Consider the following 14851-nt stretch of genomic DNA (forward strand, 5'->3'; position numbering starts at 1 on the left):
TCTACAAAAGTATTTATCATATTTGGCTTTTCAATGAAATTGTGGGAAAAGACATTAAGCTGGATACAATAACAAAAGGGTTACATAGGAAAAATGGTCTGAGACTGTGGACGTTTGGCTTTTCTATGAAATTGTGGGAAAATAAACATTGTTAGGGCATAAGAGCAGGGCCATAATGATGCATCTGATTCTAGAGATTAATATGATTTGAGTCCAGGTCAATCTCCTGAGGAGAAATAAGCCTAATTCATGATTTTTTACATTATCGCCACCTTTGGGGGCAGTATCACATTTGGGTTTATGGGTAATGGGGGTTACTGGTAACCTTACCTGAAAATGTCAAGAATTTTCGACTTACGGCATAGGCTGCAGTATGACTTTTACAGAATTTAGGGGGAAAAATGAACGGTACAGAAACAATAGGGGACCAAGCAGCTTCGCTGCTCGAACACCTAACTATACATTTCAATAAATTTTATTCCAGCAATTTAATGATATCAAATAGTCTGAATGTGTCTACGATACAACAGCTGGCTGGTGGAACAGGGCTGTTTGTACTCACTCGACAGTTGCTCAGCTCCTCTGCAGACAGGATGATGCTGCCACATTTCTTCCCAGGGATCCCTCTGGAGGAATACAAAAGGACAACAAAAGGCTTGATCAGGAGTAGAAGAGCACATCTTCCAGCGATCTCTTCCCTTTCCCCCCTTCCCTTCATCCCCTTGATCAAGAAACACTGATTGGCTGGAAACTTAGAAGATGAGGCCCAAACAAGCAGTCTAAAATAAATGTTGATCAGTCACATTCTTCTGTACGTACAGGAAGCTGTAAATAATGAGGCGTGTTCTTTATGAGCCTCTGTATTGCTGGGGACACCTCACCTGTTTGCTTTTTTTACGAAAGCAATTTCCATGAAGATCTGATTACGAAACTATTGGTGGCTACGGTTGAACTGGAAAGGTCACATGTATGTATTTACAAGCAGCTGGCTCAGAGAGAAACCAGTCAGGAGAGCAATCCGTTGGTATATTGACGCATCTTTCATATTAGAAAACCAAACCAACAGTTGGAACCGACTGATGCTTTGTTTACGTGATTGATGCGCTATTCACCTACACTCGTTTTTTCCTGCAATTTTATGTGTTTATGGTTCGCCAAATGGGTTTATGTCTGGGTTTGTTTCTCGTGACTCTGATTGTCACTCACTCACTTTAATTGTTTTCACCTGTACCTTTTACATCACAACATTCCCCTCCTAGTGTATTCATTCAGCGTGTTTCCATTCCTCTCTGCCTTTTCGTCTTTGTTCTTTGTATTAAGCAACCCAGCATTCTTTGCCTGCCCTACGACTGATTTCCCGTGTACCGACCCAGTACGCCTTGGTCTTCTCCATGCCTGATTGTTTGCCTGACAACATCCCGTGTACCGACCTATCCGCTAGTGAAGACCATTCTTTCTACAAAGACTTCTGCCACCCGAGTCATGCTTTTGAGTCCTATTTCCGCTGATGCTCACCCACCAAAATGAATGTTGCAGAACAGAACAGCCCATAGTTGATGCCAAATCACAATAGGCAAATACAAATAAAGCCCTCTATGGTACAGTACCATGAATCAAAGATAGCATTGAAATTTGAGGCTCAACATTTAGCATTTTTTCTTAAAATATAAATGTTTGGGTCGACCTGACGATGCAAGAATTCAGAAGCAAAGAAATATACTACTTGCTTTTCTCGTTGATTCCCCCCATTTCTGGTGGTGTGTAATGCCTGTATCATAAGAGCAGGATTGCTGGTTACAACTATTTTGTTACACGCAGCTTAGCTTTTTCCCAAGTGACTTAGTCATATGGGTCAGACATCTTCCTGTAGATATTTGGAATCAAACCAAGAACCTCTTGGCTTTGAGTCGAACAGGTTAGCCCCTAAACTATACTGTTTCTATCCTTTAAATTGTCATTCCAATAGCTTTTATATTGGTGTTTATACTGTCTCATTCATATGCTATTGTAGCCACAGCATTTGTATTCAGACCTCATGATGTTCAAACCCGCCATGAATCCCAGAGAGCACATAAACCATTTATCTGGATCGTTGGCACCAACATTCATGTCCAATACAAAAGTGAATCCTCGTCACTGATATCCCATTTCTTTGCACAAGCACGGATCGCCGACACGAGCAACATGGTCAAAATGCCAATCAAGGCTCCTCATTCGTCGCTGTACGGCTCAAGAGATTGGAAATCAAACAGGATCTTGTTCTGTGTTCATCTGGAGGGTGAAAGCCTCTTTATCCACCATCACTGTCAAGCCCGTAGCTAGTTAACATATAAACGCGTGTCATTGTGTCTGACTTTCCTGTGTCGATGCTGTTCATCCTCACTGTGAGGTCGTGAGCTTTATGCGTTCACGTGGCAGTGTGTCTCATGATGAAACCAACCAGATTTGCTGTGTGGAGAGCAAGTGCGCTGGTCATGAAACCAAATTTGAATACCTATCATATATCCCTCAACAGAAATCTCCTTCTCTTTTTGGTTAATGTCTGCTTTGGCCAAACCAATAAACTGTTTTTTGGACACCATTAGAATCCATTATTCACAGTTTTCTTGTAGAAATAATTTAATTAGAAACTTCTGGGATATGTAAAATAAGTATAATATTCAGAATCTGCGTGGTGTGTATGTGTTTGTGTGTGTGTGTGTGTGTGTGTGTGTGTGTGTGTGTGTGTGTGTGTGTGTGTGTGTGTGTGTGTGTGTGTGTGTGTGTGTGTGTGTGTGTGTGTGTATGTGTGTGAGTTTGTATCGGTGTCTTTTTTCCAGGTTTGTCTGCGTATGTGTTTATGTGATTAAATTATTCTGCTATAGAGCACCAAAAGTGTGATTTATCATCTACAGCAGTGGTTTTCAAACTGTGGGGCGCGCCCCCCCTGGGGGGCGCCAGAGTTCTTCAGGGGGGGCGCGACGTGAGACAAAAATAAACCCGAAAAAAAACCTGAAAGACGATGATTCAAATCATCAGTCGTACTTCAACTGTAGAAGTAACATAACTAAATCAATTTTCAACCGTTTATCTTCGTGCAAACCATTTAACAAATCTACACACTTGTATCTTCAATAATATCGAAACAGAATTTCGATATCATTTAAAATGTCTTCAGAATCACAGTTTTAGGTTCATACTGCTTCGTTTTCAGCTGTTTTAATTGAAGACGTCAGCCCATTCTGATACACCTACTTCTAGACATCGTAACTCATTCCTTTTTCAACCGTTTACCAACGTTCAAACCATTAAACAAATCTACACACTTGTATCTTCAATACTATCTGAACGGAATTTTGATAGCATTTATACTTTTTTCAGAATCACAGTTTTAGTTTCAAACCGGCGTCGTTTTCAGTTGCTTATAATAATTTAGGTCACCATAGCAACGCCGGTAAACAAACCCCGCCGAATAGTCGAATCTCTGGACTGAAAAGGCAGATCTGATTCGACTCAGAAAATTCAGAGTCGGGGACCTTGAATGAATCTGTAAACTGGCAGTTTACACAGATTAAGATGTTCAAATGTATTTAAAAAAGGTTAAGCTAAAACATGCTTAGATAAAGTTGTTAAATTGTGTTGTTTAAAAACGCAAAAAGATGTTGTAATGTTTCAGAAATATGTTTAAAAAATATGTTAAAAAATTTGTTTCAAATGTTTCAAAAATATGTTCCAAATGTTTTAAAATTATGATCGGAGATGTTTGAAATGTGTAAAATAATTAAAATAGCTTTCAAAACACAGGTATTTAGAAAAAAAAATTGGGGGGGGGGGCTCAGCTGAATTTTTTTCTCTGAGGGGGGGCTCACTCTCTCACACTTTGAAAACCCCTGATCTACAGCATTGCTTATTTTCACCATAATAACTGTGAGTTTATTCACATCATCATCATACCTCAGCTCTGCCAGATCAGACCAGTTGCATTCTCACAACAGGAATAATAAACATAAAATACACACCCGGCCGATACTTATACTACTCACGTTTGGAACAGAAATCTGTGATATACTTCTTAATATATGAATAAGGGTGGTCATTAAGCATCAGAACAGTATGAGATCTATTGCAATCTCCCGTAATGGAGGCTTAGCGTGACGTGTGACCAATCACTCACAATGCAAAGTTTACAGCGATGGAACCGACAAATGTAGCTACGGTATTTCGGAATTTGAGGAACTACAAATTCATAACGGCGGGAGTGGAGGAGGGGAGATTCAGACCACACCGCTGTGCAATCCCAAGTCTTCCCAGACTGATTTGATAAGATGACTTTGAGATGTATTAATATACTTTTTTTCCAACATTTTTCCTGACAAGATATTTGGTAGGTGTGTTTGGTAGGTGAAGTTTATAAGATCCTGTTGTCCGTTACTTTAAGTAGGCAATGCTAAAGCTTTTAGTTAATGAGAGCATAGATAAACAAACCAGTACGTTTCTCTCTTGCTTACATCCTGTTGGTTCAGGGACCCAAATAGTAAGTGAGTAAGTGGTGTGGAAGCCAATTAGAGGGCTTGTGTGACCTCTCTCTGTTTGTGTCCTGGTGTGGCTGCAAGCATGTGTGAACAGATTTTGATGAATTTTCTGGAAGGTAAACCAAGTGTGCCGCATGCTTTCAAAAGACTCCTGTACACTTGGTGGGCGATGATACAGGCCCTGTTGCATTAATGCTGAGGAAAGACACGTTGAGACACACAAAGCCACTTTAGATTTCTTAGTTTAGAGTCACAGCAGGCCAGGTAATGCAATGCAGCACATGCATCTCTTAGCCTCCGGGAAGGGTTTTCCAGTTGGCCATGCACTGGGAACTGTTTATGGGTAGGGGCCTCCACAAAAAATAAAACACTGCGACCAAGAACATCTGGCATATTCTGATAAAAGGATAAAATGTGTTATTGGTTTATTAAGTAGCATGGAGCCTGGAAACCATGAGAATAACTGTTACCGAATGATGGCATACTGTATGCTCATTTGAAGAAGGAATATTCATTCGGAATGTGTTAAATGCACTGGAGAGATACACTTGGGACATAATCAGAATGTGTGCATATGTATTTGATTGTTTGCATATGTGTGTGTGTGTGTGTGTGTGTGTGTGTGTGTGTGTGTGTGTGTGTGTGTGTGTGTGTGTGTGTGTGTGTGTGTGTGTGTGTGTGTGTGTGTGTGTGTGTGTGTGTGTGAGCGTTTGTTTGTGTGTGTGTGTGAGCGTTTGTTTGTGTGCTAACAGTAGAGTGTGATGGAACAGTGCTGGAGTGTTTCTCCGTCTCCTCAGCAGATCTCTGAGCAGCTGTATTTTGTGAATAATAATGAAACTGCAAAGCGCCTTGATGGGGGAGGACAACAAATCGACCCATGTTACACTGCAAACTGCCATCTACCCAAATCCTTATCCTCTTGTTGCTTCTTCAAAGCGAATAACCTCCAGTATCTCAACCCCCAAGCGGGTAGGCTCTGGGTCAAACAACATGCCATTTTGAGTTTTACTGTTGATCATATCAACAAACAATGATTCAGTGATACCAAACAAATATGTGCCGCAAATTAGAGTGTATTATATATATATATCTTTCCTTCTTCTCATTTCCACCTCATCACAAATGTGGTAAAAGTCATTTTCTAAATATAAAGTCTCAACGCCCTCCTAGAATACCTCTTCATCAAAGGGCCCTCTTGAGGGGGTTCCAAGAGATAATGCCGCTTTTATCACCGAGAACCTGGACCAGCTGCCAATAAAAAGGATCCCCGCAACACATTGACGGTAAGAACGGCTCTGGGGGGTACATTCGAGTCTGTTCAAATCTGATAACAATGTTTAAAACAATGAAACACACCCAATTACCCGAAAGACAAAGAAACCGTTGTTTTGTTCCATCCTCCCCCTTCATGAGTTGTTCTGTGTGCTGGTGGAAGGTTTGTGTCAGAGCACCGTCTATTAACCCTGCTTCAAGGTAACTTCACAACAACTTATATGCACAATAATGTATACGTGTATCTCCATGTTGATACCTCATAACACTGAGAATATTCTATAGTCTGTCTGTATATGTTGTGTTCATTTGTTGTTGTCTTTTTGCACTATTACGTTATTATGTTACGTTATATGTTGTGTGGTAAATATATTCATAGCACATTTGGAGTGTGGGGAATTTTGTTTCTCTGTGTAACTTGTTGGAGGGTCGGTCTGACAATAAAGTTTGAGTTTGACTTTGAAGGTGCTGCAGACAGGACTACATATAGAAAAAATATAACTGCTCCGTGTTTGTGTTGAGTGTTGTTGTGTGTGAGGGAGAGAGTGAAAGAGCAAGAAAGAGAGAGAGAGAGAGAGCAAGAGAGAGGGAAAGAGAGAGAGAGACAGAGAAAAATAAAGTGAGAGAAAGAGAGAGGGAGAAAGAGAGAGGGAGAGAGAGGGAGAAAGAGAGAGGGAGAGAGAGGGAGAGAGAGCAAGCGAAAGGGAGAGTGAGAGAGAGAGAGAGAGAGATTCATTTTTGATTTGAGGTTAAATATTAGCTTAAAACACTGTGTGCAATTACATGTCACAAATTCCCAAACACACACACACACAAAAACTGTGTACAATCACATTTCACAAACTCACAAACACACACACATACGCAAACACAAAAACACTGCTCTCGTAAGCTTTGACAATTGTTAACGCTGCCTGAAGCCATTCACGGAGATTGTATCAAAAACTGCCAGTACCCTGCTGTGAGTAGGGAACAGTTTTATTAATTCCGCTGAGGGGGAAGGGAGAGACACGCTGACACAGAGAGAACACAATGATGGCACATACAGTGTGTGCTGTTGTACTTTCTTTTTGGATGTCCTGCGTTTGTGAGTGTTTTATTGTGTTATTGGTTTATGTACAGGTCGTACTCAGAAAATTAGAATATGGTGCAAAAGTTCATTTATTTCAGTAATTCAACTTAATATACATACATTATGTAGACTCATTACATGCAAAGTGAGATATTCCAAGTCTTTATTTGTTATAATTTTGAAGATTATGGTTTACAGCTTATGAAAACCCAAAATTCAAAATCTCAGAAAATTAGAATATTACATGAAATCAATAAAAAACGGATTTTAAATAAATAAATGTTGGCCCTATGAAAAGTATAATCATGCATATGTACTCAGTACTTGTTTTGGGCCCCTTTTGAATGAATTACTGCCTTAATGCGGCGTGGCATGGATGCTATCAGCCTGTGGCACTGCTGAGGTGACCAGGATGCTTCAATAGCGGCCTTCAGCTCTTTGGCATTGTTCGGTCTCATGCCTTTCATCTTTCTCTTGGCAATGCCCCATAGATTCTCTATGGGGTTCAGGTCAGGCGAGTTTGTTGGCCAATCAAGGACAGTAATCCCATGGTCATTGAACCAGGTTTTTGTAGTTTTGGCAGTGTGGGCAGGTGCCAAGTCCTGCTGGAAAATGAAGTCAGCATCCCCATAAAGATGGTCCTCTGAAGAAAGAATGAAATGCTCTAAAATGTCCTGGTAGACGGCTGCGTTTACTCTGGTCTTAATAAAGCACAGCGGACCAACACCAGCAGATGACATTGCTCCCCAAACATACACAGACTGGAAACTTCACATTGGACTTCAAGCATCTTGCATTCTGTGCCTCTCCAATCTTTCTCCAGACTCTGGGACCTTGGTTTCCAAATGAGATGCAAAATTTGCTCTCATCCGAAAAGAGCACCTTTGGACCATTGATCAACGGACCAGTTATTTTTTTCTTTAGCCCAGGTAAGACGCTTCTGACGTTGTTTTTTGTTCAGGAGCGGCTTGACAAGAGGAATACGACATTTAAAGCCCATTTCACAGATTCGTCCGTGTGTGGTGGCTCTTGATGCTCTCACCCCAGCCTCAGTCCAGTCCTTGTGAAGCTCTCCAACACTTTTGAAAGGCCTTTTGCGCACAATCCTCTCCAGGCTGCGGTCATCCCTGCTGCTTGTGCACCTTTTCCTCCAACACTTTGCCCTTCCATTTAACTTTCTATTAATGTGCTTTGATACAGCACTTTGCGAACATCCAACTTCTTTTGCAATTACCTTCTGAGGCTTTCCCTCCTTGTGGAGGGTGTCAATGACGGTTTTCTGCACAACTGTCAGGTCAGCAGTCTTCCCCATGATTGTGAATCCTACTGAAGCAGGCTGAGAGACCATTTAAAGGCTCAGGGACTCTTTTTGTTTTGGATTAATTAGCTGATTAGAATGTGACACTTTGAGCCTAAAATATGGAAACTTTTCACAATATTCTAATTTTCTGAGATTTTGAATTTGGGGTTTTCATAAATTGTAAGCAATAATCTTCAAAATTATAACAAATAAAGGCTTGGAATATCTCACTTTGCATGTAATGATTCTACATAATGTATTCGTTTGGCCATTTAAGTTGAATTACTGAAATGAATGAACTTTTGCACGATATTCTAATTTTCTGAGTATGACCTGTATGTATGTGTGTGTGTGTGTGTGTGTGTGTGTGTGTGTGTGTGTGTGTGTGTGTGTGTGTGTGTGTGTGTGTGTGTGTGTGTGTGTGTGTGTGTGTGTGTGTGTGTGTGTGCGTATTTGTGTGTAAGGATGTGTTGTTTGTGTGTCTGTGTGCATATGTGTTTGGTGTACATCTTAATGCATGTGTGTGTGTGTGTGTGTGTGTGTGTGTGTGTGTGTGTGTGTGTGTGTGTGTGTGTGTGTGTGTGTGTGTGTGTGTGTGTGTGTGTGTGACTTTGTTTGTGTATGTGCACTTATGTGTGTGTGTGTCACTGAGTACTCCTGAGGGTTTGTGAGGGCAGCAGCAGGTGTGCAGTCCCCTGGGCAGTGTTGGAGTTGTGTGTTTGAAACTGGCAACCGATTTTGGGCGGCGTTCAGGAACAGGATGCCTTAATACAACAGCTGCTTTATCCTGTCCTGGGGGCTCCCTGTGCGACCACACAATCCTACAGCGATCCGCAGGAGCCCACTACTCCTCTAACTCTGAGTTCCCACCTGACCCAACGCCTGCTATCAGACCCCTGACAGACCACGGGGTTTAGCGTTTAGCTGCGTTACATCTCACAGGGTTTATGTTTTTGACTCCAAACATTGCTAAAATAAGGATACTGCCTATTCCTTGTTTTGCATCAAAAGGCAATTGTTTTTATCAAATGTTGCTAGTTAATTATTATTATCATTACACATCGTCAGTGCGTAACAGAAACAGCCTTTTTTTCATTTCTTGTTTTAATTTTAAATGATGTTACACTGGGATTGCAAATACAACCAGCATCCTTTTCAATTAGGTTAGTCATAGAACTCTTAAATGTGACTGCACCTGGTAGGATTTTTGCAGGTGATGATCACAGTAATATTATCTTGTTAAATATTCTGCTTGTCTCTGCCAGTCTGAAGTTTGCATGGTAATAATGGATCAGTCCAACATTACCGTTCCCAAGGACATAGACGAGACAACTCTTTGAACACTGACCGGCATGAGTGTCGCACGCTATGCAGCCTGAAGAGAACTCAAGAGAAAAGGCACCATAGATTAAGAGATTAAGAGATTTAATTCTACTGGGAAGGAGAAGAAAATTGATATTGCTAATGATCAGCAAATCCCAAGAAGCAGAGTGAAAATAAATAAATTGGGGAAACATCAAGGCTGCCTGAATGTGTTTTGAACATTCAAACAGCACTTGGATTCTCCTGCCAGAGAGATGCACTAAATCTCCCTCATAAATGGACTTAAGTGTTTACCCTTATTTAGAAAGGAATTGACCTTGGACATAATGCAGCCTTTTTACGATGGGAAGCCTCTCCCAGGCCACGCTGTTAACCCACTACCATCCATCAGGGTACTGAGCGACAGGCGCGGCCCTTGTAAACCGCAAAGGACCAGTAAGTAAGACGCTGTTCAGCAGGTCATTGTGTGCTGCCAGCAAGCTAAATGAGGCACAGAAATCTGTTCTGATCCTTATTGTGATCGGACCCCTCACTAACCGCTGGGAGAGCCATGGCTCGGTACAAGGCGTGTTTAGAAATTGTGGCTTATAGAAACCTGTGTTCCGATGGGTCGCTGACGGATTATGACCCACGGTGTGTATCAGTTTCACTGGTCACTGCTCAAGAGCATGCCGCTAACCATTATTTATAATATTCTATAATAGCTAATCAATAAAGTGTTCATTCAAGAGTTCTTTGGTCAACACTAACGTATGCTCCCAGTAGATGTCAGTCCCAATAAATACACAACAATATTACATATTTTGTTATCTAATAGCCTTTTCAAACATGCACTGTAAACCGGGCATATTCCGGATTATACCTGGAGGGGCTGTATGAGTGAACGCAAATGTCTGAATCCGCCTCTCCTTAGTTCACCGCCACTAGTGTAAGGTCTGGAGACTATGAGGGCCCAATAATTCAGAATGAGCGTGTCTGCCCTTTCTTGGTTCACATCCTACCTGACGAATCACACTTATCAGGTAACATGGAATGGCTCCTTGTCCAAACCTTGCACGCTTGAAACTTTTGTTCTACAAGGCTCTGTACTGGGGTCTCTTCGGCTCTCCCTCTACACCAGATCTCTGTGCTCGGTAATTACATCACACGGCTTTTCCTATCACTGCTACGCTGACGACACTCAGCTATCTCTCTCTCTCCCCTCATCTGATAAAGCCCTGATTGCAACATGCATATCTGAATGTCTGGCAGACGTCCCGTCACCTGAGGCTTAACCTCAACAAGACTGAGCTCCCCCTAATGCCAGGGAAAGATTGCCCACACATGGACTAACTGGTTACTGTTGAGGACATCACTGCTTCACCTTCTCCAACTGCCAGAAACCTCGCTGTGGTACTGGACCATCAGTTATGCTGCACCGCAAACATCACCGTGGTGGCCGGATCCTGCAGATTTGCACTTTACTACATCCGCAGGATCCGGCCTTTCCTCACAAGGGAAGCAGCTCAGCTTCTAGTCCAATCACTGGTCATCTCCCGCCTCGACTACTGCAACTCGCTCCTGGCTGGACTCCCTGCCTCTGCGATTAAACCATTGCAGCGCATCCAGAATGCGGCAGCGCGCCTCGTGTTCAACCTACCTAAGTTCTCCCATGTGACCCCCCCTCTTCTGGGACCTCCACTGGCACCCTGTAGTAGCTCGCGTCAGATTCAAGATGATGGTACTGGCATACAAAGCAGTCGATGGAGCTGCCCCTGCCTACCTCCAAGCGTTGGTCAAGCCACACACCCCAGATCGATCCCTCTGCTCAACTATCTCAGCTGGACGCCTGGTACTGCCATCGCTAAGAGCAAGCAAAGGTCGATCAGCAAAGTCACAACTTTTTGCTGTTTTGGGACCTCAGTGGTGGAACGAACTCCCTGCCGATGTCAGGATCGCAGAAGACTCAAAACTCACCTGTTCAGATTTCCCCTCGACTATACATAGCCACCCAGCCCCTTCCGGCCACCATTGTATGTTGTACGTCCTGGAACTTAATGTACGCACTTATTGTACACACTTAATCTACATTGCACTTATTGATAGTACATAATTGTGTAGCATCTGCAGTAGCTGCTATCACTGCTGTACACAGGGAAGGGGTTAGCCTAGCGATTGATAGTACTTGCACTTGGTTCTAGGAACATCTTTACTGTACTGACAGCGATATATTGTTTCACTTCTTATGACAGATGAACTTATTGCAAGTCGCTTTGGATAAAAGCGTCTGCTAAATGCCCTAAATGTAAATGTAATGTGTGAAAATGCTTCTCCAGATCATCTCTGTACCCTACTCTCCAATTATCAAGGGAAACAATGTGCAGTACTGATGTCTGGAGGATGCCTTCATATTTATTAAAAGTTGAATGATTAATTTAAAGTTGTATCTCATCTACCCCAGCAACTCACTGTAATTTAATTACAAACTGGTAAAGCGCAAAGGCTTGTGTTTGATATTGGCATGTGTTGGATTCGATATAGAGCCTTCATGGCAAGTGTGCTAATGTATTCCACTCTGGAGGAGCCTCCTCTCCAGTAATGGTGATTGATAGTCTGATCCAGAGAGAAGAGAACCCTTGCTGTGACCATGTGAGGCTAACACATGGGAAGAACCCCTAAAGGACAACTGGCTGAACTGGGGAGTTGGAACTGTTCTGCTGCCTAACACACACACACACACACACACACACACACACACACACACACACACACACACACACACACACACACACACACACACACACACACACACACACACACACACACACACACACGTTTGTTTTGAAGTCAAAAGGAGCAAAATTATTTATCGTCATCCAAGAGCCCAATATTTCACATAGACAAACCCTGAGTGAGTGAGAGAGAGAGAGAGAGAGAGAGAGAGAGAGAGAGAGAGAGAGAGAGAGAAAGAGCATATTAAGAACACACAAACAGAGAGTCTCTGCCAAGGAAAATATGTGCTTCCAGATCGAAAAGAATATACAGTATGTAATTTCATAATGTTGGACAGTAGCTTTCCGCTGAGATTGGCCAATGCTCTGGCAATTTTTTTATTTCTGCATAAACAAGCTGAAACATTCACAACATAATTCCTCTTAAAACCACCTCGGATCTGTGCCCTAAATGAATTCTAATAAGAGGAATTTCAAAATGTTTAAGAATGATGCGAACAGAGTTTCTCCGACCAAGGCTACTGTGCTGGGAATCAAGAGAGCCTAATGGTGTGAGGGACCATGTTAAGACACTAGATAAACACAAATGTGGTAAATACTGACTGTTGAGAAGTTGGATACTAAGGCCCATTCGTCATTTCAGCAGCTCAGCCCCGAAAGTACAATGCTGGCTGCTGCCGAACTTCCCCCGCCGGACCTGCCGGACTGCCGTTCAGCTCCCAGAGTACACCCGCCGGAGCTGTCGGAATGCCGCCGAAACTTCGGCCGCAGTCCGGAGGAGGAGACATGGAGGAGAAAGGGATTGTACTCCCCCTGCCGGACTGCCCCCGAGCTCCCCCCGCCGGACTGCCGCCAAAGGCACAGCGGCAGTCCGGCAGCTCCGGCGGTGTACTCGAGGAGCTGAACTGCCGCCGAATATTTCCGGCAGCTCTGGTACGTGGAGCTCGGCGCCAGTCCGGCATATTATATATATTATATAAATACCTATATATTATATTATTATTATATCATATTATATAGATATAGAGCTCGAGGAGTCCGCAAACCTCCTAAAAATAGGTTAATGCCGCAAACGGCAACAATCACTTTTCCTCCATGCTGTGGTTCAGTCTAACAGCTCATTGGTCAATGGGCAGCAGCATATTTGCATTAAAGCTACAAACACCAGAAACAGTGCATTCTGAAGTGACTGAAACAGAGGGGAAAAGCGGTAGGAAAGATTTCTTTTCCTAAAAGCCATTTCCAGCAAACAGCTTCAAAAACATGTTTTCTGGAACTCATATACTATGTTTACTAGTTGGGAAAACACCATAATATGTCTCCTTTAAGATGTAATGAATATAATTCACTTTCATTTAGCAGATGCTTTCATCTAAAGGGACGTACATGGAGTTTGTGTTTTCTAGGTAGTGGTTAGCCTTCTTGTGTCGGATGTCTGAAGTATAAACCGTGGACTTAGGGCTTCCAACCCACCACCGTCTGGCTGGGAGTCAAACAACATAAGGACTTGCAGGTCCAATATAAATCTTTTATTTTTATTTTTTTCTCTCCTTTCAAACAATGAATGATTAAAACAATCAATCAAACAAGGATTGGCTAATTATAACTAAATAACATTACAATTCAGAGAGCACCGAACATCCATTTCCCTGCAGCGCTTCAAACGGGCCGACTATTCGTCTTAATTAATGTCCAACACACAACACTTCACTGAAAGGTAGGGGGTCTAAACTAGATGGTAATTTCTTTTTTTACAGCCTTTATGTGTTACTTGAGGCAGTTTTATTCAGCTCCAGGAGCATCAGCATCAACTGGAGACTTTGGTTTAGATATTAAGCATGCATCACCTAAAATTACCATGCAACACGTCAAAATGATTGATTAAAAAACTTGGGTTGGGAATATTTCTGTCAATAAAAATAAATCAAGGGAACTAATACTTTGAAATCTGTGCTCTGATTTTAACCCCTTAACAGTAGAAAACTTGCTGCGGTTAAGATAGGATTTCTCACAATTCAATTACTGTCTTTCCTTACTCTGCCAAAGGGGGAAAGGGGAGGGCGACAGGATAATAGCATCATAAAGACCTGAGAACAGATGCAGAATCTTACCTAAAGACCCCCACCTCCTCCGTCACCCGCTGCCCACAAAGCCAACAAAGCCTCCGTCTCTCCCAACCCTCATTGGACTTTATTCTACCCGAGACGCCATTCATTTAATGGACGTGACGGAGAGAACAAGCAACCTGCCTGGAGGATGAGAGATTTCACAGCCACAGCTCCTACAGCTCTGTTGGCTCAACTACAGTAGTGATGGGGGATAAAGGAAGTTGAAATTATGAAAATGTGTGAAAAATAGGTCATTGAAGATTTACTCTGTTCCCTGTGAAAAAAAATTGACTTACTAGATCTTCTATAGCATGCATTTCAATTCAAACTAGGAAGAGATTGACAAATGACAATTTGTCATGAACGAAATAACACAAAATGAAATAAGTAAAATAAGTAAAATTTCACAGCAATGAGTCATGATAACGCAAATGACTTGGATACATGGGGATCAACAGTAAATAACAATGTGGAAATGTAAGAGGGGGATTAGCATATGTAAGTGTACGATTACAGGATAGGCCCATTCTAAACGCTGTTGAAAAAGGTTACCA

General features: G+C 42.2%; 1 protein-coding gene across 2 annotated transcripts in view; it reads right to left on the bottom strand.

Annotated features, from left to right (window-relative positions):
• Positions 1-403: 403 nt before the first annotated feature.
• LOC130374993 (copine-5-like) overlaps positions 404-14851 on the bottom strand; it is a 76569-nt gene continuing 62121 nt past the window's right edge. For both annotated transcript variants that reach the window (XM_056582076.1, XM_056582015.1), the window contains one exon: positions 404-626. In XM_056582076.1, the coding sequence (XP_056438051.1) occupies positions 476-626 (151 nt within the window). In that variant the 3' untranslated portion in view covers positions 404-475. The remainder of the gene's footprint in view (positions 627-14851) is intronic.

This window comes from Gadus chalcogrammus, chromosome 1 (genome assembly GCF_026213295.1).
Source record: "Gadus chalcogrammus isolate NIFS_2021 chromosome 1, NIFS_Gcha_1.0, whole genome shotgun sequence".
Taxonomy (NCBI): domain Eukaryota; kingdom Metazoa; phylum Chordata; class Actinopteri; order Gadiformes; family Gadidae; genus Gadus; species Gadus chalcogrammus.